Genomic DNA, 25,839 nt, shown 5'->3' with positions numbered 1-25,839 from the left:
AATACAAATATTACAAAACAAATAAAACATCAGCACATGATAAAAGATTAAATCAATAAACTCAAAGTAGCGTGAACTCATTGCAAAGCTTGCAATGTTTAAAAGCCTGGGAAGATAAAAAGGTCTTTGCTTGGTGCTGAAATGATAGCAAAGTAGGTGCAAGGGATGCCACTCCACAGATGGGATACCACTACTAAATGTTTCTCTCTGTGGTTGCAAACTGCCTTATTTCTGGTGGTGGGGGCACCCATGTAGATTTCAGCTTATGGGCAAAGTGATACATAAGATGGTCCAGCAGATATTGGGTCCTTAGCCATGGAGAACTTCAAAGCTAAGCACCAACACTTTTTCCAGGTTCAAACAATACTCTACAGCTCATCGTGGGTTAACCTACGATGAGCCACTGTGCCCTCATGTGCCAAATTGAATATGCAACACTCGTTTTGGGGTTGTTGTGCCATGTGAACCCAGCAAGTGTGCGTTAAGTGAGGGTTAAACAGCCCTAACATAACCCTAAAACACAATGGGTTATGCAAGGGACGTTTAACCTTCTCATAACCCATTCTGGCTGGGTTTGCATGTCATGACAACCCCTGAGGAGGGGTTATATATTCAAAATAGCAGCTCGATACATCCAAAACGTGTTGCAGCCTCGTGGATTAAATAACCCAAGTGGATTGTCGTGTTGTGTGAAAAGCCCTTTTAAGTTGAGCCTGGAACACTGATTAATTATCAGTAGTTTCTGTACAGAAGCAGATAGGAGCATTGTAGACATTGACTGAAGCATTGAAGTACCAGTTTAACCCGTCCAGTGGCTTATACACCTTATTGCTTGTAAATTCTCGAAGAGTTGTTTAGGTGTCATGCTAATTTGTAACCAAATCTTTGTGAGTCAGGCATTTATTTCTGTTAAGCTGACGAGGAAATGGAGGTAGAGGGCCTACTTGCTCTATCTGAGGCCATAGAGAGAGCCAGAACAAGTGCTAGAACTTGGTAGCTCTTACAATGCCTCCTTTTATGGTCGGAATAGCTTTATATCATGTTACAGAATTGGTTCCGTACTGTTGCCCAGTGTAAAACCTGCAGTTGATTTTCATCTTTACATGATCACTTACAATCTTGTGTTTGCTTGGGTTTTTTTTGTACTTGTCATATGATTTGCTTTAGTATCTATGTTGGATAACTAGATCAGTTTTGTGCCTTATAAAATACTCATAAGGATATTTTTATATATGTCTACTCAGAGATGAGCTCTAATTAGTTCACTTACTCCTAGGTAAGTGTATATTACAGTCGTATACGTACTTACCTGGAAGGAGGGCTTGCCTCTGAGTAGATACATGTAGGATTGCACTCTTATTGTCTTGGAGGCATATATGTAAAAGAGGAGGCAGGATTACTTGGTTCTAAGGAGATACACTAGGTATAGCAGAGTCCAGACCTGTCAAAAAGCAGCTTACAATCGAAAAGGCATGCAAGAAATAAAAGGAGCAGAAACAGGAACAGTGGCTAAGAATATATAAACAAGGATAGTTCACAGGTCACATAACTGAATTGAATTCAGAAGCATTTTAATGTGGAGAATCTCTCTGAGAATCAAATTGTGGTCTTGTATGGCAATGGTTACTCCACAATAAACACTTGACAGCTGCATGATATAGACAGGTGGCTGAGTTTGCTCTAGAAAACCAGGAGACGTTTTGTTAAATATACTAAAGGTCCCTGCATTTTGTTATTATGTCTCCTCATGTGCCTTCTACATAAACACTCCTTTTGCAACGAAAATGGAGCAAGATGTATTATGTGTTCCATATTGCCTCCCCTTGAAGTTGCTCTTTCTAGTTTGCTCTCAGTCATGTGTATAAATCAGTGTTCCAATTGTACATAAGTATAATGCTGTTAAATCATTTGCAATCCTTCTTGTACAGGCGTTTTCCCCTCTTGTCCTTCCATACTGTTACAGTTATACTCTGCTCTTCTTCCAAAGAGCTCAAAGCAGCTTAGATATGGTACTCAGTTTCCCAACCACCAGATAATTTAAAGTACCAGATCTGCTTGGCTGCAGTTGTAGAACTATATCATAACAACATAAGAAGAACCAGGCTGGATCAGACCAAGGGTTCATCTAGTCCAGCATTTTGTTCACACAGTGGCCAACCAGCTGTTGACCAGGGACCCAAAGCAGGACACAGTGGATCAGCACACTCCCATCCTTGTTTCCCATAACTGGTGTATACAGGCCTACTGCCTCTGATACTAGTAGTTGCACTTAGCTATCAGGACTAGTAGCCATTGATAGCCTTCTCCAGAAATTTATCCAACCCTCCTTTGAAGCTATCCAAATTGGTGGCCATCACCACATCTTGTGGTAGTGAACTCCAGAGTTTAACACTGTAAACCTTCTTTACAGTGTCACACTGGGTTGACATTAGGGTGACCATATGAAAAGGAGGACAGGGCTCTTGTATCTTTAACAGTTGTATAGAAAAGGGAATTTTAGCAGGTGTCATTTGCACGCATGCAGCACCTGGTGAAATTCTCTTTTCATCACAACAGTTAAAGCTGCAGAAGCTATACTAGAATGACCAGATACAAAAGAGGGCAGGACTCATGCAGCTTTAATTGTTGTGATGAAGAGGGAATTTCACCAGGAGCTACATGCATACAAATGACACCTGCTGAAATTCCCTTTTCTATCAAAGTGTTAAAGATACAGGAGCCCTGTCCTCCTTTTCATACGGTCACCTTAGTTGAAATTTTCATCGAGTTGTCCACTACAACCCCAAGATCACTTTCTTGGTTGGTAACTACCAGTTCAGATCCCATCAGGTTATACTTGAAGTTGGGTTTTTTTTGTCCCAACCAGCAGGGTCTTGCTATTTATTGTTTTACTCTGTACAGCACCATGTACATTAATGGTGCTATATAAATAAATAAATAAATAAATAATAATAATAATAATAATAATAATCATCATCATCATCTCTTTACACTTGCTTTCATTGAACTGCATCTGCCATTTGGATGCACTGTCTCCCAACTTGGATAATTTAGTGTCATTGGCAAACTTGGCCACTTCACTGCTCACTCCTAATTCCAGATCATTTATGAACAAGTTGAAAATAATTGGTCCCAATACTGATCCCTGTGGGAACCCACTATTTAGTTTCCTCCATTAGGAGAATTTACCATTTTTTCATGCTTTCTGCTTTCTGTTCTTTAACTAGTTGCTGATCCGTAAGAGGACCTCTCCCCTTATTCCATGACTGCTAAGTTTGCTCAGGAGTCTTTAGTTAGGAACTTTATCAAAAGCCTTTGGAAAATCCAAGTAAACAACGTCCACTGCATCTCCCCTGTCTACATGTCTAGTGACATTCTCAAAGAACTCTAAAAGATTAGTGTGACGGGATTTCATTTTACGGAAGCCATGTTGATTCTTTTTCAGAAGGACTTGGTATGCTTACTAATTTTGTCTTTAATAATGCTTTCAACCAATTTACCTGGAACAATCATTAAACTAACCAGCCTATAATTTCCTGGATTCTTCCTGGATCCCTTTTTAACAAAATTGGTGTTACAGTGGCCATCCTCCAGTCCCCTGGGTCGGAAGTTGAGCTTAGGGACATGTTGCATATTTTGGTTAGATCAGCAATTTCATATTTGAATTTTTGATAACTCTCGGATGGATACCATGCAGGCCTGGTGATTTACTTGCTTTTAATTTGTCAATAAGGTTGAGAACTTCATGTTCTTTCTGGATGATTGTGCACATCATGGCAACCCACAGCATGCACATCTAATGCTTGTAATGTATAGCTCTGCTTATTATATGCAAAGAATGATTTTTATTAATATTTTTCAGCAGTCATAAAAATATTGTTGCTGTCCAGAATTTTGTTTCTTATATGTAAACAAACCTCCAGAATTTACATGATAGGTGGTGCGCTTGTGGCACGGGTACCACAAATAGCACAGGCCTTTTTGGATTTTGTGGGGCAGGTACACTTGACTTAGGCCAAGAGAGAGGTCTGCATCCTGGCTCAATAGAGTAAATAGCTACACTGCCCAAAAGGGTCGCTGTAGCAACTGAGGCCATTGAATAGGCAAACCTTCAAAAACTTTGAACTGATCATTCAACTATACCATACACTCAAGATTACTGAAACACTGAAGATAACAGTAGCATATCACTCTGCAAGGTCAAGCATGGGCAAGGAAGATTACCTTGTTCTTCAAAGGATTCTGAAGAACAAGGGGAACAAACCGACATAATTAAGAAACAAATAATCCTTCAAACAGAATGTTTCCTGTGTCCATATTAAAACTGCAGTTATCTTTTAGGTTGCTACAAAATATCAAAGTATTGTACAACTGATATCAATGCTGAAATGTCATCTCAATAGTAAAAGATTGTATAAATCCACAAAAGTGCACACATACAGGGCCAAGGTTTATCCACTCCGGTTCAAATCCCTACACAATCACAACATTGGTTGAATGACTTTCAACAATTAACCTCTCTCAACATCACCAACCTCAGAACCATTAAGATGAAGGAGACAGTATTCCTAGAGAAATTTGCTAAGTCCTAAACGTATTATTTTAAGTTGTTTGCACTTGCTTCAAAGTAGTTTAGAATCTAAATGTAATAAAGGTTTCAGGATACAGAAAATATTCCTAGCATTTATTTTATTTCAGCTCACTGCTGTTATGAGGACATGAGTTAGTGGCTAGAGCCACCAGTAGAAAGATTTCCTTTGATCTTATCAGAAAATGGAATAGAACATTGACTAGCATCTTCTTCAGTTATTGAAAGCAGTTACCGTATTGGCTTTGGTGTCCTTTTGTGATTAGAAGACTAAAAAAAGTAGCATGTATAGAGGACCGAATGCAGTTATGTCGATCAGTTAAGACTTTAGTGAATTTTGTTCTTAAAGGTTTGATATATGTAGCTTTGGATCAGGATACTCAAGGCCAATCTGACAGACTCTGGAATGTTGTTTTCTTCTTTCTGTATAACAATGGTTTTCTTTCTAATTATACCATATTGTGTATGTATTCTTGTTTGAATATAATTTAGAGTTTATAAAGATTTTTTATTTATACTACAGAATAAGTGTTGAAAACCTTGGTCACCAGTATACCTATTGTTGGAGAAGTCCACATTTTGGTGTGGGGTGTGTGGGAATCTGAGCATTTGAAGGAGCGTAACAGGGCTACTCATGCAAGCCGCTACTAACCAACAACTCAGCAGCACTCCACCCTGTGTGCTCAAAATCTCAACTCAACACTTCAGAAACAGGCATACAAATACACATTTGGGATTCCTTTAGTTTGCATTTTGATTTCTGAGGCTTCTTGAAGGCTAAATTTCTGTAATATCTAAGACACTTCATTTGTAAGCATAAAAGCTAAGAACGTATTTTTTCCTCTGGTTTCCAAGGACAGCAAGCCTCACAGAGATGCCTCAGTAAACACACGGTGGCCACCCTTCATCTATTATAGATGACACTATACTGTAGTGGCTTTGTCGGAAATGCAGCTTGTTTTGATTTAGACTCAGGGTGGGTAATGTTTCCCTATCATAACCTACACCATGGGAGGTCACCATGATATTATGCCCATTCCGTGGATGAGAAAATATGAATGAGCATAATTTGCTCCAGGCGGCTCAGTACGTCCATGGTGAAGCTGAAATTTTAACTCAGATCCAAGATGCTACCAACTGGAATTTGCAACTGCTATTTTTTATATATATATTAAGTCTAAATTAGGGGAATAACGATTGTGACTTGGTAAGCGTTATTAGTTTGATAATTTGATTTTTAATATTTGCCTTAATATTCAGCTCCACATCTAATCTCTGCTGCTCTGATATCTTAACTATTTCCGGCGCCTCTTTGCTCTCAGGGCTATCTCACTACCATTCCAGCATTGTATTTTCTTCGGGGGGTACAGTGGTAAATTCTGAAGTGTAGGTGCTCAGCATGACAGCCCATGCAGCCACACCCAAAGGAGAATCCATAAATGCAGATAGTTGTGTTGGTCCATATCTATCTATATGCATGAGAAAGTTCACAACAATATATATTTTTGTTGGGAAAAATCATCCCTCACCCCCAATCTACTATGAGGATTGCAGCTTGCAGGTCACAGGGAACAGAGAATTCGGCAGTGGGGGAGGGGGGAGAGATTACATCATTGTCCCTGTAAATTAAAAGGACTTGCTGCTTTGACTGTGGGAACCCTGGTTCCACAGCATGACTGATTTTCTCTATATGAAGTGATTATTTCTAAACATAGCTGCATGGCCACATAGAAAGAAATGCTGTATCTGGAAGGCTATACACAGTCCATCATATACCTTAACTTCCTATTTTCTAGTTAAAAGAACTACTAAGTATAAGGCAGTAGTGTGCTGCAAGTCAAGTCTAGAATAATATGAAATTGTACCACTTTATGGTGGTGAACGTGACAGTATATATGCAATCTTCTGTGCCCTTTGATGGTTTTCCTTTTATGTGTCTAAAGTTGAGTGCTATACTTGCCTTGACGTTTACATTTAGCATTATGGTATAAAGTTCTGTTTCTGACATATACACGATGTTGGAATTCATGACGTAGGTGAAAATGTTCTTTCTCAAGCATCCTTATCAATTTGTAGCAATGTAAAAAATCTAAAAAATGTTTTGCTGACAGCTGGCAGTCTGTCCCTTTTATTAATGAAGGATCCATTTGGTTCAGTTGTTATAAGACAGCTCTCTTGCAAACACTTTGGGAATGTGTCAGGCCCAAAGGCTCTTCTAGACTTGCTATGCAGCTAGGCATTGCTTAAGAGATCTCCATGTTAGGATTGTATTCAAGTTGCCTTGATATACATGGTTATTTTGTCTCCAAAAAGAACATCAATGATTGTGCAAATTGCAGTAGCTGAGTGTATGCCTCCATGCAAAAGCACTGGTTCTCACAAATTGTGCTGGTTTGTGAGTTTTACCTAGCTGAGAGCCTGGCTCATGTGGATGGTTCTGTAAGTGTCTTTTACTCACAGCAATGATGAAAGACCACCTCCTCCTCCTCCTCTTCCTCCTTCTTGTATAAATACAGTACTCAAGATTTCATATGCTTTTCTCTAGGTCTTGTGTATGTCAAGACTTGATTCACATGGCCATGCATATCCAGAACTATTCCCACTCTTATCGTTTAATCCATGCTGATTTCTTTCAATATATCTGCCCGTTCCAGTACTTCAAACTCTGGATGGAACAGTGGATTACTGAATGCACACTTGTGACTATTGACATTCGCGATTCCTGAAATTAGAGAGTATTTTCTCTCTGCCTGATTTAATTACTTTAAATTTAGTTACTTGAAACTTCTAGGAACTTCTTCTGTTCTCAAGAGTGCTTTCCCTGTGATGTAGGGGATCATTTTCCTGATTTCAATTATTGTGCTATTTTCAGCTTTCTAAGGAATATTCTGCTTACCTTGTCTGCTATGAATAATCTTCATTGGCATTATTTATAGCAGTATTCCCCAACCTGGTGCCCTTCATATATTTTGGACATCAACTCCCATGAGATCAAGCCAGCATGGTTGCTGCTCAGGAATGCTGGAAGTTGTAATCCAAAACATCTGGAGGGCAATAGGTTGGGGAAGGCTGTTCTATGGCAATTTAGCTTCTACTTAACTAGTTTGTTTGAGCAAGCATTGAGACTGTAATATATAAGAGTTGCTGTGTTTCTCCCAATCTTCCTTTTATCCTTAACTTGATCAGCAGCTTGATAGTATTACTATAAACCTTTTAATCTATCCAGTTGAGAGTTTGCATTTGTACTGCTCTCAGTGTAGCAATTTCAGTCTAAATTGCTTTGCGCTGGACGCTGAAGACGGCATTTCTTTTGCAAAAGGACGAGTATATGTTACCTGTAATGATTGTGTTAATGCAACCTAAGGTTGTATTGACTGATACAAGCTTGTGTTATGGGCATAAGCCTCTCTAATATGTAGCCATATGTTCCAGATATCTTACATACATATAGAGTTTTACTTTTTGGACAATTTGTCCTTAATCTAAGTCATTTTTTTGTTGCCAGGTCAGCTTCTAAAAAATTCCTTATGATTTACAATGTTCACAATTCTTCCCATTTTTTAATCTGATAAGTATACAGTACATTTATCCAGCCCTTTAAATAATCAAACAAGTTCTTAATGACAATTTTAAATAGGAGCCATGGCTGATCGTTGTGGAACGTTGTTCGAAACTGCTTTCCTGTCATCTAGGGATGTCAGACTATTTCTTCTTCTAAGTATAGAGTGTATTTTAATCATTATATATCCACCCAATAATATTATTGGGTTTATTATTTATTTATTTACAATATTTATATACCACTCTCCATTGAAAATTTTGGAGTGGAGTACAAGATAAAATGAAAATAAAAACAGAATAAAACACTTAAAACAGATTTTAAAAGAAGCAAATACAGTGACTCATGGCTGGAAATTAAGGAAAGGCTTCCTGGAATAATGTTGTTTTCAGGAGGCACCAAAAGGAGTACAAGGTTGGAGCCTGCCTGACCTCCAAAGGGAGGGAATTCCACAGGAGGGGAGCCACCGTGCTGAAGGCTCTTCCCCTAGTGGACTCCAATTGGAGGATGGATCTAGGTGGAACCACCAGGAACAGACCCTCAGATGACCTCAGTGACCGGGCAGGTTGGTAGGGGAGAAGGCACTGTCTCAGGTATCCTGGTCCCAAGTTGTTTAGGGCTTTGTACAAAAGTACCAGAACCTTAAACCTGGCCCGGTAGTGAATAGGCAGCCAGTGCAGTTCCCTCAGCAGAGGAGTTACATGCTGAAAAGGGGCAGCTCCAGACAACAGCCGAGCTGCAGCATTCTGCACTAGCTCCAGCTTCCAGAGCAGCTTCAAGGGCAGCCCCACATAGAGCACGTTGCAGTAATCCAATCTTGAGGTTACCAATGCCTGTACCACTGTGGCCAAGCTATCCTCCCTGTCCAGGAGAGGCCATAGCTGGTAATCTAGCTGAAGCTGGTAAAAAGCACTAGATTTTAAAGATCACTCCAGTCTAGGCATCCCATGGTATTCATAAATAAAAAGAGATGGGTCATTTCTCCAAGAACTGAAAAAAAGTATCTCTTTACTTATCACTGGTGAGAAATTGTGTGGTTAATAAATAAATTAGGGGCCTGTTCATATTGGGTTATAGGCTAGAGTGATGATTTTGCCAGAGGGTGACTACGGGCTTCTGTAGAGATTCTGTTGGGCAGTGACCTTGGGATTTTTTCTGAGTATTTACCATATCCATAAATCTGTTGTAATTTTTTTTTTTAAAAAAAAAATCATGCTATGAGAAGGATTTGTGCCTTATATTTGTATTACAAATAATAAGCTCTATTTATGCAAAGCAGTGAGCACTTAATAGCGCAAATACTTATTTCCTGTTTGTTCTTCTGGCATTAGCATTAATATCTGAAACTGATGCACTTACCGGGGGAATATCTAAGGTTATATCTTCCCTAAATAGTGCAGGTTGTGCTTATTTTGTGTTGAAAGCCGATGCTCATATATATCTCGCTCTAACTTGAGACTGTTCACAAGCATTTTTTATATCCCTTTGTGCCACGAGAAGGACTGAAGAGAAAAGCATGCATTGTGTTATGCCTGTGATCGCAGATTGACTAGCACAGTCTGAAAAGAGGCAGTGGATGCTGAGAGCAAGATCGGCTTAATTGCTCTTCCTGCATCAGCAGCAGCATCTATAAAGCATCCTGGGAATTGCCTGCCCTACGCTCAGAGCAAGCCGGTCACATGAGCCTGAATTTTCAGTTCAGTTCATTAGTCAGCCATTTTGGTCAACACCCTGCTTACTGCGCACAACCAATCCTATTATCACTCTGTATCTTGGCTTATCTGAAGGGAAGTGAGAGAGAGAAGCTGGTAGATTTCAGCAATTCTGGATACCTTTGCCTCTGTATATTTTACCATCAGTGGTTGATTTTTTTTTTTAAATAAAGCCTCTTTAGGAAACAGCAAAGGACTGTTTTTATCTGATGCAGAGGCCACATTTGCTGTGTTCATTTCGGACTAACTGCTTCTAGTCAAATTGAAGAAAAGAGAGTGTATTGCGGAAGAAAACAGAGGAAGAGACTACAGAGAAGAAGGGGTATCTTCCCCTGCCCCCTTGTGCCCTGTGCCTTGTTTTTCTTAAAAATTAGTGCATTTTGTGTGATCTTGAGCAAATCTTTTCTGGTCCAGCAAGGTATTTTATTTTATTTTCATCAGAAAGCCTTTCCTTTTTAGTTTTTATTTTATTTTATTTTATTGTTGTATCAGCTGAGTCATCATGTCTGCTCTGACGCCTCAAGGCGATATGCCAACCCCTACCACAGAGAAGATCACACAGGCTGCCATGGAGACCATCTATCTTTGCAAATTCCGGGTGTCCATGGATGGAGAATGGCTTTGTTTGCGAGAGCTGGATGACATCTCTCTTACACCCGACCCTGAGCCTACCCATGAAGGTACAGTTGCGTTTTCTACCTAGGGAGGCCTTGAAAGCCTTGTTGTTCCAGCTTAAAGAGGTAGGGAAGGAGGGTGTTGCTCTTCACCATTCCAGAGCTTTATGCAGGCATATGAAAAGGTTATACCGTTTAATTAATTCAGTGTGATTTAACCAAATCTCATTTGGATTTGTAAAATAGCTGCTGGACTTGTGTTTTGAAGAAGGATCATCTGAATCCTAAAGCATTAATAGCAGCATCTGTGCTTATTTGGAGTTCTTTGTTTTCCTTAGACACCCCCCCTCCCATTCAGCAACAAAAATATATCAAAATGAGATGTAGTTGTGTATTGAGTTCAGCACGTGAAAGGAAATTAATCTTGGTGTCTTAAAATAAGATTTCAACCCGTGTTTCCCTCTTTAAAAATCATTTTTAAGAAGCATTTGCCTTATAAATAGGGCAGATGCTAAATATAGACTATGATATTTAAGCCATTCGTGAACTCCCAAGTACTTCTGTGGTAAGATATTGTAGAAGGCGACTCTTTCAAAAATTGCAAAACTTATTTGCATGAAAATTACTGTTGTTTAAAATGCTCTGAAGTCTGGATGGCATAAGTAGAAAACATACTTTTTTTGAGTTGAAATAATATCCTATGGCGATCTAGTTTGGCATGGGGAGAAATGCAAGCTTTTAGGGAAATTATAGTGGAGACAGTGAAAACTGAGTGTTATAAAGGTTCCGTCAGCTTCCCTGCTTTGAAAGCTTCTCTTCATTTCAAAACAATGAAGCATTTCATGAAGCTGTCATCTAGCTATCACTTCAAATCCTATGGGATGCAGATTGGATTGCTACTGGAATGGATGCTGTGAAGTGAAGTTAACATTCACTGTTTTGTAGTATCATGCTCCAGTTTAATTATGACTGTAATGGCAATCCACTGCCGTTTGGCACCGTCACTGTCAACAATCTTTTACTACATTGAGTTCATTTCAAGGTGAAACTTGTTTTTCCTATTGCGACACACAAAACTACCTGAGGCGGGCTCACAAGCATTTTTCCAGGGAGACTTGCCAATGCAATTTTTTTTTCTTTGTTCACATGTTAGTTCCCACCTCCAACCCGGAAATGAAACACAGCTACGTTGTTCTGCATTATCTTCATAATCCACTTCTGGCAGTTTGGGAAAATAGCTCAAAAGGCTTTTGCAACTCATCAGTTTGTTCTGGCTCACAATGTTCAAATCAGTGGCAATAAGTAACAGGTTTCAAGATAGAATCATAGAATAGCAGAGTTGGAAGGGACCTACAAGGCCATCGAGTCCAACTCCCTGCTCAATGCAGGAATCCATCCTAATTTTGGGGTTGCAGCAACTTTGGGGTTGCAACATATGGTGGTGTTTCAGTCTTCTAAAGAATTAAAAGAGATCTTAAATACTTTCTAGTATTATTTATATGGCACCATCAATATACATCACAGTTTACATAAGTGTGTGCTTGCATTAGCAGACACACACACACAAACATGCAAGAGGTACTTGCCACTAGGAGATGACATTTGAAGTTTTGAGAGTGGGAGAGAGAACAGAGGGAGATGAAGGGATAGACAAAAGTAACAGGATACTTGTGTCTCGTCCTTCAGTGGTCGGCCACTGTGTGAACAGAGTGCTTGCCTCGATGCCAAACCCTTGGTTTGATCCATCTTCAGGGCTCTTCTTCTTATGTTCTTAGGATAAATATGAGCAAATGAAGTTAAGGTTCTTAAGCATTGTTTCAACTGGGGGAAAATATTGTTTATCATTTAAGCTTTTCAGCTTTCAGTGGTCTGTTTATTTATCATAAACTTATTCCTTTTTTTAAGGGCTGCGAAATGAAAATGAGTGTGAGAGGAAAGACTTAAAACATATTAACTATTTAAGTTCAAATCTCAGTTCTGATGTTCCTGTTTTTCCTAAAGAGTCCACATAATTCTTTAATTTGTTTTATGAGGGCTATGAACAAGGTATGAATTCAAGTTTGAAGTAGTTCATAATAAAGAGAAGTATCTCTTGCAATCACATCTTAGTATATAAACAGCACCATGGTCAGTACTTCATGTGAGTGGATTTAGCTGCAAACAGTTAATAGAGTAAGCACTGAATTGCTCCAAATTTGTGATTAGCAGGGTGTGTTAGCAGACTCCTAAGGTTTGCAGTACATATAAATGAGCTGAAAACAAAGTGCTTGAATTTTGAGAAATTATCTAGAAATAGCAACTTTAGCATCACTGTATCGTGTAAATATGGAAGTGTCTACTTACTGTTTTGCTATGCTTTCCACAAGAAGCCTTACAGATGCATTCTTTTTGCTTCTGGGGACTTTCCTACCACCTTTTGACATCGCTTACAGTCATACAGTGGTAGGTAACTCATACATATATCGGTCATAACATCTCAGCGTGAAAATTGGGATTTTACTATCCAAGATTTTCCAAAAGTTTATTTCACTCTTGGAAAGAGTACTGGTTCTCAGTTTTCTCCTCTTATTTCTGCACCTACTCCTTATATCTGATAAACTATTATTTAGGGCTTATATTCATGAGCTGATACAACTGGTGGCATGTTTCATTAGTTATCTCTTTCAAGGTTACCACTGGTGGTAATCAGAATGTTGTTGCATTAATGAAGAAGGACATTGGTGGGGTTTTAATATTGGTTGTTTGGTTCTGTGCTCTTTCTGCTATTATGTGAGCACCTTTGTTCATTAACATTCCCTCCCATACACCTCAGTAGTTACAAAAACAATCATTGCTTTGTGTATTCATATATCCAGCAATTAACAGCTTTGGTAGTCTAGATCAGTGGTTCCCAAAGTGGGCGGTACTTCCCCCTTGGGGGCAGTGGGATTGCATGGGGGGGTGTTAAGAGGCAAGGGGGCGGCAGGGGGGGCGCTAAGAGGCAAAGGGGCGGCAGGGGGGCGCTCGAGGTGGTCTTTTCCAAGAAGCGCCTCTCCAGAAGGTCTTAAAACCCAGGTACATTTTTATGGGAGAAGGTAGTTTGGTCCCAAGCCATATAGGAGAAGAATCCACACATGTATTAATACTGTTTAAGAAGAGTCCTTTTAACGAATTGAAATGTTTCAAAAGCACCAAAATGCTAATGAAGAGACATACCCTGCTTGGTGTGCCCCGCCCCGCCAGCTGCAAAACAGAGGCGTTCATTCTCTCTTCCCTCCCTCGTCAAGCCTGCGGTGGGTGCTTCCCATTTAAAGGGGCCGCGTGCAGTACAGCCCCTTTTTCATTCTCAGCTCAGCTCCTTCGCCTGGCCACCGCTGCTTATCCCGGGCACCCAGACCAGCAGGATCCAGAGGAGTGCAGCCACTTTAAATGGGAAGCACCCACTCCAGGCTTGCTGAGGGGGGAAGGAAAAAGAGAGTGAACGCCTTTGTTTGTAGCCGGCGTGGCGGGGCACACCAAGCAGGATATGTCTCTTTATTAGCGTTTTGGTGCTTTTGAAACATTTCAATTCACCGTTAAAAGGACTCTTCTTAAACGGTATTAATACATGTGTGGATTGAGGAGGGTCTTGTTGGCAGCACGGCTCCGGACAACTCAGGCTGATGGAGCGCCTCTCCCGGCATGACCCTACCCGTATATACTGCACTCATCATCTAAGGCCCTCCTCAGAGTGCCACCTCCTAGCAGAGGTTTGCAAAAAATGGAGATTTTTTTTAAAAAAAAATAAGTTAGGATACTGCTGTGATTGACCTACTTTTTAAGCACATGTGTTCTCTTGCAGCAGCATTTTGGCCTCGCCGGGTGCTCCTTGGCATGGGGCTTGCTGCCGCTGTTAACCCCTCCCTCCCTGACGCCATTGGACTCCCAGGAGGCACTGGGCATGAGTTTGTGGAACCAAGGGGGCGGTTACCTGAAAAAGTTTGGGAACCACTGGTTTAGATTTATTAGATTAATTAGTCGATTTCTCAGACAGATTCTCTAGGAGATGTACAAATTGTAATATCAAAACACAATAAATAAAAACATGCAAAAAAAATTTTTTTTAATCCTAAAAACCAGCATAAAAATACAATTTCTAGCACAATAGCTAATAATACAGGAGCTAAAACCAAAAACAATACTACAAGGATTAATGTGCCATATTTGGGACTTGGAAGAGGTTTTGGTACTGACTAATGAAATATGCCCCTCAGAACATTGCGTTTTGATCATTTGTGTGTGGCTTTAGCATAACTATTGAGAGTTTTGAGATTTTGGTGCATGTGCAACTACCTTGCTTGGTAGCAGTTACTTTAGAAGTATTACCAAATTCTGTTGCAGACCTATAAGAAAATTAGGGCTTTGGAAGGATGTGACTGGCTAGAGAGAAAACTGGAGCCACTGTGGCTCCTCTCCACTCATTCTTCAAGTAGAGAGTAATGCCCATATTTAATGCAGAGAGACCTTCTGTTCAACAGATTCTGCACTGCATTGGAACTCTCATAATGGATTGTGTATGAAACTGGTTTAAAGGCAAGAAAGCAGCTTTTCCAGGAAACAATGGTGGAAGGCTGTTTGTCTTCAAGCCTGGCTTGTGGGCTTTCCTGGTTGGTCGCTTTGAAAAAGAGGATGCTGGACTAGATTGGCTTTTAGTCTGATTCAGCAGGGCTGTTCTAGGGAGGTCTTTCTGGTTGCTCAGCTAAACTCCCAGTACTTAAACAAACTCTTTCCTATGTAATCTAACCTAGGTTAGATTTTTCTGTTATATTTAATGTGAAAGGCACAACAGTTACTTGGCCAGATGATTTCTTTATGCCAGTATAAATACCAATAATTTCATTTAAACTTGGATATATGTCGGTACAATGATGATAAGTTGTGAGCTATTTGACTTTGCTATAGTTATTTATGGTTCTGTGCTCAGTGCAGGTACTGCTCAAACACGTTAGGGGTCTGCTGAGCTGTGGGTTTTTTGGTTACATATATAGAGCCAGGATGCAACAGTTGTATGACAGCCATGAAAAACCTTGGGCCAATGGGCCTAATATGCCTTGTGAGTCTCCCCAGTCCAGCCTGCAAGGTCCTCACAGACAGGAGCACCCTCTTTCTGTAACCCTGCCCCCTTACATTTAATCAGCTGAGTTATGGACAGGCCCTCCTCTTTATACCCATTGTTGTGTGCTGACTGCTGTGGATTAGTTTAAGAGTAGAAGAGTCCAGTTTTCATCCCCATCATAGGCTGAACTGTTCAGCTCTCTTGCAGTGCTGATCTAGAATAAATTTGTTTAATTATCAAATTGCTCTTCATTCGACATTTTCAGGCCTGAAAGTATATTTTAGAGCATTCTCCTGACAGTAGGTGCCTTTGTAACAACATATCAATTGTGCCTTCTGTCAGGATGTTTCCACAGATGAAGAAGCAGATACTTCTACTTCAGTCAATATGGAATCAAAAGTAACAGGCTGGAAACTACAATGGATTATTCTCCCACAGATTCAGGATTCTTGGCATGAACTGATTCACTGAGCATGTAATCCTGTTCTGGAAAATGTTTCTGTCAAAACAAAATATTGCAATGTGATATGTTCATGTACATGCCAATATTGCAGCTGAAATTTATGGTATTTTACATTTTATTTCAGCTGTTAAATTTGCTATTACTTAAGGATTGCTTGCTACATTACATTAAAATTGCTCACTGTATTTTTATTTCAACTTTTATTTTTATTTATTTATTTATTATTTATTTAACTACATTTATATACCGCCCCACAGCCGAAGCTCTCTGGGCGGTTTACAACATTTAAAAATAGTAAACATTAAAAGTATACAATTTAAAAACACACACACACACACATAAAAACAGTATAAAAACAACTTTTGTCAATTTCTGTAACGCATTATTAGAAATGCACCAATCATCTGAGCAGCCATTTTTCAATCTATTGCCAAACACATCCATATTTGAGTTGACCTATATATTATTTTGATCAACTTTAAAAATTGTCAGTTTGTGCCGGATTTCATGTGCCTACTATGATGTGAGCAAGTCTTGTCAGATACGATCCTGTGCTACAAGCCTTATATGCCCCAAAGTGTAAGGCTTTGGGAAGTTAACAAGATTTGATTTAAATATTCAGTTTTGTGTTTTCTGAAAGCTGCTACTACTTCATTCATTATACTATTAAATGAAAAATGCAGTTGAATCTGATATTTACCATAGCCACAATGGTTTTATGTGATTTTGCTTTATGGGCATCTTCCAAGTTCTTGAAGGCTCTTCTGTACACATACAGAATTATTACCTCCGGAGGTCCCATGACTTTAAGAAATGGCTTTTGTGGGATATGGTGGGAATGGGGAGCAAAAATGCACTTTCGCTATCTGTTTAACGTTTTAGAATTTAGGCAGCTTTCAGTAGTTTTAAATAAAATAAATAAAAGTTAACACAATATTGTTGTTTTTGTTTTTCTTATTAGAATTTTCAAATGTATGCTTTTTTAAAAAAAACATCTGAGGTCTTGTATCCTCAGTTGACAGAATTATAAATGCTGACAACATATCTGAAAAACACAGAAGCCAAATGGCATTCTTTTAAAAATAGAACTGACAATTCTTGTCTAATTATGCTTATTTTGCAGAATTGATTTATGGTTTTGGCAATACTAGGTAACCATAGAGTATTAGAAGATTCCGATGGTGAAAATCTCTGGCAGGTTCCTATTTAGAATGGCATTCTATTTAAATTAAGTTCAGATTATTATGAATTACACCACAGAGTGAAATGGGAGACAATTTACTCTTTGTAGTGAGAAAATTACCCTGTAATTTTTGTTCAGAGCTCAGAACTGCTGTCAGACTGGTTAATGATCTGCAATTCTGATGTCTTTCAAATGTCCTGTAAGGTACTTCATACACATTGATAAATGAGGTTTGCATTAACGGTCACTCATAAGTAGTCACCATCTGATTAGATTTCTTCAACAAGCAATCGTGACACACATTCTTGTTTTGTCATCATCTGAACATGGTTTATTGATTCACTCAATGCTTAATTTATAATCTGCTCTAGGCAGAACTACCTTTAGCAATTATGTAATCAAACCATTTTAACATCAAATTTCTTTATAATATTCTAGACAAATATTTAAGTGTGTCATGGAAGCTACTGTAATGTATCTTGTTTTAAGTAGCAGGCAAAATAGGCACAATATATATTATTGGGTTGCAATATTCCAGTTTTGGTAGATCTGGGGTTGCTTTAGTGTATACAACCATTTAAGTGTATTTAGGGTTGCAACTTTAAACTTGTTTGAAGGTGGTGTAACAACATTGGAGGACAATCTGTCTTGCTCCACCTAATTGTTGTATACTCACACAACAATAAAAAGCATGGTAAATGCAGACTGATATAGTTTGCCTTTTTTGTATTGAAAGCTGCAGAATTATCTGTTGATGGGAAAAGTTCTCCTTTAGCATATATAGAACTGTAGTACATCTTAAAATATTCATGATCAGTCTGGAATACAATCACTATTGTGTATTTAAAAACACACATAACAAACATAGTATGTGTCTGGAGAGGTAGACTTTTGGCCAACAGGAATACAATCCTGCAAGCAGCTTCTTGTGGGAGGGCAAAGGGATAGGGCTCTGGTGGCAGCACTTTGCCTAATCCTGGAACACTAGCAGCATGAGTTGGATGAGATTTTGTGAAATATTGGTCAAAAGAACAAGCTCTTAGCTAGAAAACCTTTGTACAGGTCTCAACTCAGTCTGGAGTTCCCTGGATGACTTTAAACAAACCTTGGATTGTGTGTGCACCACCGTTTTATAGAATATGGTATTGGCTGCAGATTTCACCTTTGTTGGAATCCTGTCTTTCATTTTAAAAAGCATTAGCTTTTTATGGCAGTGCAATATGCTTGAAAGTGTGTGGGCAGTATCTGGTAAGTTCCAGAAGCCAGAGAAATCACTGAATGAGTCTGCCCATTGGTCAGAGGGCAAAGTCCTACATAGTTCCTTGTCCCTGTGGCTAGAAGAATAGTAAGATATTCAAATTAACCAAAAATGCAGAATGGTTACAAGTTGTATAAGTCAGCTTTCACTGCAGATTTTGAGTTACCTTGTCCAGGTTTTATTTTGCGCAGTATAAAATCATTTCCGGCCTCAAATACACACCCCTTGCAAATTGTAGCATGGAGGTATTTATTTATTATTCAAATTTATATACCGATTTCCGTAAAGGTATCAAAGCAGTGAACGTAAAATATATTGGCATAAAAACCAATAAGTATAATAATAAAAACATAATACAAATTAATCAGCAGCAAAATCATACACTCTCTTCTGTGCTACAAACCATAGCTGGCTGGATCACACTTCAGGGAAAGCCTTTGTGAAGAGATGAGTTTTAAGGAGTTGTCTGAAACTCCTTAAAACTATGTGGGCTCCTCAAAACTATGTGGGCCTGTCTAATGTCCATTGGTAAAACGTTCCAGAAGGTGCGCCCCCCCCCCCCCCGGGCAAGACCAAATGCTTTACTACAAAAGCAATGTGGCACCCTCACAAGTGCTTGCTCTCATGATTGCAGAGATCCCAAATTGTTTAGGGCTTTTGTACGTTAGCAACAACACCTTGAACTTGGCCCAGTAGCTATTGGCAGCCAGTGCAATTTCTTTTAGCAAAGTGTAGCTTGCTATTGACAGGAGCCATCAGTTTGCAGCCTTTGCTGCTGTATTTTGCTCCAGCTGTAGCTTCGAGTACGTCTTGAGATTACAAGTGCCTGTATTGCTGTGGCTAAACTATCACGGTCCAGGAATGGCTGTAGCTGGCATACCAATCGAAGCTGGAAAAAGGCACTCCTATCCACTGAGGCCACCTGAGCCTCAAATGTCAAAGTTGCAAACAGGAGCACTCATCTATTATTATTATTTATTATTATTATTTATTTATATAGCACCATCAATGTACATGGTGCTGTACAGATTACACAGTAAATAGCAAGACCCTGCCGCATAGGCTTACAATCTAATAAAGTTGTAGTAAACAATAAGGAGGGAAAGAGAATGCAAACAGGCACAGGGAAGTGTAAACAGGCACTGGGTAGGGTGAAGCTAAACAGTATAGAGTCAGAACAAACTCAATATTTAAAAGCTATAGGGAACAGAAAGGTTTTTAGCTGAGTTTTGAAAGCTGTGATTGAGTTTGTAGTTCTCAAGTGTTCTGGAAGAGCGTTCCAGGCGTAAGGGGCAGCAGAAGAAAAAGGACGAAGCCGAGTAAGGGAAGTAGAGGTCCTTGGGCAGGCGAGAAGCATGGCATCAGAGGAGCGGAGAGCACGAGCAGGGCAATAGTGTGAGATGAGAGAGGAGAGATAGGCAGGAGCTAGGCCGTGAAAAGCTTTGAAGGTCAACAGGAGAAGTTTGTATTGGATTCTGGAGTGAATTGGAAGCCAATGAAGAGATTTCAAAAGTGGAGTGACATGGTCAGAGCGGCGGGCCAAGATGCACCTATTCTATGCACCTATTCCTTCAAGGGGAGTGTAAAAGCACATCCAAAACAGGCAATTGATGTATTTCCCAGATGCATGACTCACCTATACAGTGCTTTCGTCTTACCAGGATTAAAACTCTCTTTATTGGCCCCCATCTATCCTACCACAGCATCCAAGCATTGGTCCAGAACCTGCATGACGACACCTGATTCAGGTGTTATGGAAAAAACAGAGCTGAAGTGCTGTTTTAATACTTAGTATTTTGTACCAGATGCTGTTATGACACAAGCCTCTCCATTGCTAAAACAAAGGATAAATAAATGCAGGCTTCTTCTGAGTTCTAGTTTTGCCAAATATTCCCTTTTGTTTGTAGGAAACCTTGCTATTGGATCTCCAAAATTACTGCCCTCTTTACAGTAGAACAGCACCACTGGGTTAGTAGGTTTATAAAATGTGAAAATAGGTGGTTGGAAATCAGTTCTGATATATGGAATTCTTGTATGTGTTGAACGATTCGAATCACTTTAAAAAGTGTGTTTTTATATGGATGTTCTCTGCTACTTGCAAGTTCATACATGAGTGAGGATGAGATTATAGTTTTCCAGTGGGAAGGAAGCCAGGATGGGTGTGTTCTTTGCTTGCTCCAGTGTTTTACAGCTCTGCCTGTAATAGGAAGGAATGCTTTCACTCAAGTTGCTGCTTTCCCTACTTTCTCAGTCTGAATTAGGTCTTAACGGAGAGAAAGAAAATGTAAGTATGAATCCAGAATAAAGTCTGAATTTATAATTAGTTCCTGTTTGTCAAGATAGTGACTTATTCTGCATGCCGAGGCAAGTTGTAGCTTCTGTTCCCTTAGGTCTTTTCTCTCCCCCCTCCACCCATTTTACCTAAGAACTCTATCAAACAGTAGAACGTGCTATACAGCAGCGATCAGTCTTTTCATGAAACAGATGCGGAGTGTCAGTGTGTTAGTAGTGTATTGAACATGGTGTTACCAATAAACTTGGCTATAATTCAAGCACAAGCAATCTATTTAGGTTTGTTTTGCCCTAGTGCCTTGATCCAAAACACTGGAACATATTTCTTCCTTTTATTTTGAGGGATCAAATTCTGCAAAACGACCCTGAAGAACAGCATATGCACTCATGGAATATTCCCCCCTGCCCCGGTTGAGGCAGGTTACAACTCAGGTTTAAGCACTTTAGTTTTCTCATTTGAATTCAAATGTAATATGCTTTTCTGACTTACAAAAAAGCTAAAGAAAAGTTATTCTTTCTCTTCTCTTTAATACATTTTGCTGTGTTCTGTATGCAGACTAAAACGACTTGCCTTTTAAATCTCTAATCACTTCAATATGTATCTTGTATAACAAGCTCCCTTTCTGTTGTCCCTTTTCTTTTCTTATCTTGATTTTTCAGTCTTTTCTTTGGATCATGGCTTGCATGACATTTTTTTCTTTCTTTTCCTTTTTTGCTGTTTGCAAAGACTCTTGGGAGGATTTGACAGATTTGGTGGAGCAATTGCGCGATGATACAGAAGGTGCGTGCCACACCAACATCTTTCAGCTATTATTTCCATTTCATTTTCAACTGGCTTTTACTGTCCTTTGAGCTGGATCACCAAGTTCTTTCCAGTGGTAGTAACTGTGGAACATAATTTATGTGTAACCATATTGTGCTGTCTTTTCTTTGGTTAAATTTCCCTTTAAAAAACACCCCAAACCTAGTCATGCACATTATATTCTCAAACTGCATCCATCTTTTCATCTGTTTATTTTGGGTGTGATCTGCTGTTGCTAATGTCAGAGAGGTGATATAGTCCACATTCCATTCCATGATTTGTCACTATATAGTGTTCTACGTCTGGAGTTTGGGGATTTCCTTGCATTGTGTGCAAAAACAATCTCGTCAAAGGGATATAAAAGGCCAGGAGAGAACTTCTTCAATGCCATACTTTCTGGCCATTTTTAACCACCATTAAAACTTTTGATGAATTTGTGCCAGCACCTGTTAAGCATAGACATTAGCTGGTTGCTTTTGCTAATTGCTTTTAGCAGACGTTAAGCATGGTTATTTCATGACCCCATTTCAAGGTTCCCGGGTGTTGTTGTTTTTTGGCACTCCACCTTTTGGAGTACAGTTGGTTGCATTTAGTGCATGTGTGTAACATCATAATTTCCAGTGCTGAGAAAAGGAAGCACATAGTTATGGAAAATGCACAAACATTAGTACTGGGACACTGAGGAGGAGAAAAAAACCTGAAAGGGAATCTAATGAGTGCTTCTTTGGAGACAACCTTAAAGTTACAATCCTAAGTGTATTTACTGCCAGGTAAATCCCATTGAACTTAGTGGACTTACTTCTGAGTGCACATGCACAGAAATGAACTGCATGGGCCTGTTCACATGTCATTTTAACCCATGGTGACTTATAAGCTATGAACAGTCACTTATTTTGCAAATAGCCTACTATGCCCTGACAGACAATCAGACAAACTACACAGCATAGTTTATTTTCTCTCTCCACTTCGCCCCCTGTAGTCCTCTGACATGGCTGGGCAGGTATCCCAGCTTTCTTGGCAAGTTTTCAAGCCATTTCTCTGCCCGGGTGCAACAAAAATGGGGGGGGGGGGAGCTCTAACTTCTTGAAAGTTTTCAGAAATGGAATGAAATTTAATATATAGCTTCCTCTTATGGGGAGCCATCACGTGCACTATTGCATAAATGCGGAACTTTGCATTTTCAAGGAAAAGTGAGAATTGATCCACATGTGAAACCATTTGGGAACTACGTGGAGCGAGGAGGAACTTATTTGGAGTCAGAGACAAAGATGAATATGGCAGGAAAACAAGTTTCATCAGAGATTGCTGGAGGGGAGCCGAGTGGTGGCAGCTTTTTTAATCAGTCTTGCCAAGCAGTTCAGTAAGCAACTGTTGTAACCCACGCCGGCGTGACAGATGACTCGCTAACCCATCATAGGTGAAATACCCTTACTGCAAACTGTGGGTTCCCAGGGTGGCTTATTTTGGGAAAATAACCCATTGTGGGTGGGGAAATCGCTCACAAATGTCATACTAAACCATCATGGGTTAAATAAATCATAGTGATTTATTTAATCAATCAGTTGGTTAATGTGTTGTCTGAATGCCATCCACGTTTACACATGTGATAGCAGTAGACGTATATATTTAAATTTACATTGCTTAAAGTAAGTGGAAGTCTGATTAAAATAGGGGTCCATAGATGAGGGAGTAGAACCCTCCCCTTACTCTGGCTCCAATGCTTTCCCCTCTGTTGGGATCACTTTTCATATTGGAGCTTGATTAGGGGGAAAAGAGTTCTTGTAATATATTTCAGGGATGTAAGATGTGGGAGAGTTTAGCTTCTCTTACCTGTGCCTTCCTTTTACTTTTGAAATTACCCCTCCCCCATGCTTTATATTGAGATGGGGGCAGGCCTGGGATTAAACGGATCGGCTGCCATTACATGTACTCTGAGAATTAGTCAGAACACTCCTTGTGTATCACCTGTAAAGCAACCCTTGTAATACGTGAATTTGGAAATAAATATTGTGTTACCATGAAAACCTTGGTGCAATGATTTTCATGTAATTTCACAGCACAATGCATTTGGAGCTTGATGATCCACACTAATTTGCATGAACCTGCTTGTACCTGGCAGAAAGCTCTACACACCCGTTGTGCATCATGTCACAGTGCAATGTAGAAAGGATATGGGAAAATTGGGTAGATCATGGCCATAAGCTGAAGAACTTTTGTTTGGGTGAGGAAAGCAACTGCTGGCAGAATGAATCTTGAGTGGGTTTATGTCTTAAACATTGGAAGGTTGTTTCTCATTTCTGTGGATTTACATTTTAAAAGATTATTGTGACTGTTTTCTCTGCTTCCATATTTATTTCGTACTTTTCATATTTGAAAATATTTGGTTTTAAAAAGATTTGAGTTTTAGAAAAATTAAGCCAGAAATAAAGTATCAGTAGCCATGACAGAAATGTACAGCCTTCCTACATTGGCAGATGGAACTATGTCAGAAAAGGATGTTTCCATGAAGAGCCCAATCTTATACCACAGCATTTCAGTTGATACTAATGGTTTGTCTTAATCAACTATTTAATGTACTGGAGAGTTGTGGTTGCCAGCTGAAGGACCGAATGAGATACTACGAGGGAAATACAGGATTCCCAAACCTGTGGTTACTTCTTAACGTTAATTTTAGGAATGGGATGTGGAGAGAGTAGGGAGAAAATGGGATTATTTATTTCATTTCATTTCTATGCCGCCCAATAGCTGAAGCTGTCTCAGTGGTTCACAACAATTTACAAGGTAGAAATACAGCACAAATGCCCTTATGGTTGTTTTTAATTACATTTCTCCCATCCAACTGGGCTGTAAAACTAGAAGGGGAATGAACTGTAGTGGTGAGGATTTGAGGGAAGGGAATCTGGTACCGGGGCTGAATGTCTTCTATGTAACTGCTGCTCTTCCTCACAATCCAGTTACTTCAACAAATATAGGCTGGGGCCATGGCCATGAATTTGCCGAGGTACCTCTAGTTCTAGCCAGAGTTAAGGCTAAATTAGATATTACTTGGGAGATCTGTGAATAGAATCTCTACATTTCTTTTTTTTCTTTTTTTACAATTAATAGTAGTGGCATGGCAGCAGGATCTGATCATTTGGGGAGGTTTCCCACTGCACCATTTTTTTCTCACAGGGATGTAATTTTTTGTTTTTAAAATGGGTAAATCTTAAAGGTGCCTATATGATACGTAGACATTTCCCTCTGCAAAGCAAATAATGTGCTTCAGGGGAGGGAAAAGGGTTATGCCCACTGTGTTGGGTCCTGATCAGATTTCTTCCTTTGCAGCTGTGCTGGTTATTCTTTTTAAAGGCATCCGACCTTAATCATGAATGTCCTGCTCACATCTAGTTGTGCCCTTATCCCATCTTTATAGCCGTCCATAAGACTTTCATTCTGACATAATTTTGTTTTAAATTAAGTGTAGTTACTTTTGTTGTTGTTGAGAGTTTAGATGTACTTTGTACGAAAGGAAAACGTGGATGTGTAGAAAAAACAGAATCCCAGGAAAAGGAAAAACAAGCAAACACGTGACTTGTAACTGTCTCCTCCTAGAGATTATACTCTATTGCTGAGGGCTGAGATCAAGGGTAGCCATGGCAGGGCTCCTCCTGAGGGGTCATACCCCAGCAGGGGCCCTCTAACAAGAGTCCCCCCCCCCCGGGACTTGTTCCTCCTCTTCACCATTGCGGCCTGCTTGTTCACCTGCCTCTCGCTCTGGTGCAGACAATGATGGTGGTGAGAAGGAAAAGCAGTACACTGCTGACTGGCTTTCTGTCTGTGAAGCAAGCAAGTGGTAACAATGATAAAGAGGATGAGGAGGATCAATAGCAGGTGGTGACGGTGAGAAGATTTATGGAGGGAGTGGGGAGGTGTCCTGGCCAAGGGTCCTCAGAAACCTGGCATTGAGTGTTTTAAAACACACATTCCAATGAACAAAGAGAATTGTTAAAAAAAAGTGATTTGATCTCAATCATGCAGCACTGAAGTGAAGAGAACTTTAACTTTTCAAATCTCATATTTGAAAATGATAACTATCTGGAAAATAGTTTAGCCCAATGCAAAGAAACTAAAACAAAACAAACAAACAAAATACTTGCAAAGCCTTAACTGAAAATGTAAAGACAATCTGGAAAAAAACCCAGTTTTATGAGTCCCCAAATGTAATGAAGTACACGTTCCTTTTCCTTAAAGGATTCTTTGCAATTCTGGTTGTAAGTGCATTCTACTTCCATGCAACAAAGGACCAGAAGACTGA

General features: G+C 39.5%; 1 protein-coding gene across 9 annotated transcripts in view; it reads left to right on the top strand.

Moving 5' to 3' along the window:
• The window catches only part of RUFY3 (RUN and FYVE domain containing 3), a 63,378-nt gene that overhangs the window by 2,701 nt on the left and 34,838 nt on the right, over window positions 1–25,839 (top strand). For 4 of the 9 annotated variants that reach the window (XM_063135544.1, XM_063135549.1, XM_063135547.1 and 1 more), the window contains exon 2: window positions 21,471–21,524. The exons of 1 other annotated variant lie outside the window; for it this stretch is intronic. In XM_063135544.1, the coding sequence (XP_062991614.1) occupies window positions 21,471–21,524 (54 nt within the window). Of the gene's footprint in view, window positions 1–9,788; window positions 10,540–21,470; window positions 21,525–25,839 lie in introns of those variants that run through there. 4 more of the 9 variants (XM_063135551.1, XM_063135552.1, XM_063135545.1 and 1 more) reach the window with 2 other exon arrangements.

Source organism: Elgaria multicarinata, chromosome 10 (assembly GCF_023053635.1).
Source record: "Elgaria multicarinata webbii isolate HBS135686 ecotype San Diego chromosome 10, rElgMul1.1.pri, whole genome shotgun sequence".
NCBI lineage: Eukaryota > Metazoa > Chordata > Lepidosauria > Squamata > Anguidae > Elgaria > Elgaria multicarinata.
This window is presented reverse-complemented; position numbering and strand designations above follow the sequence as displayed.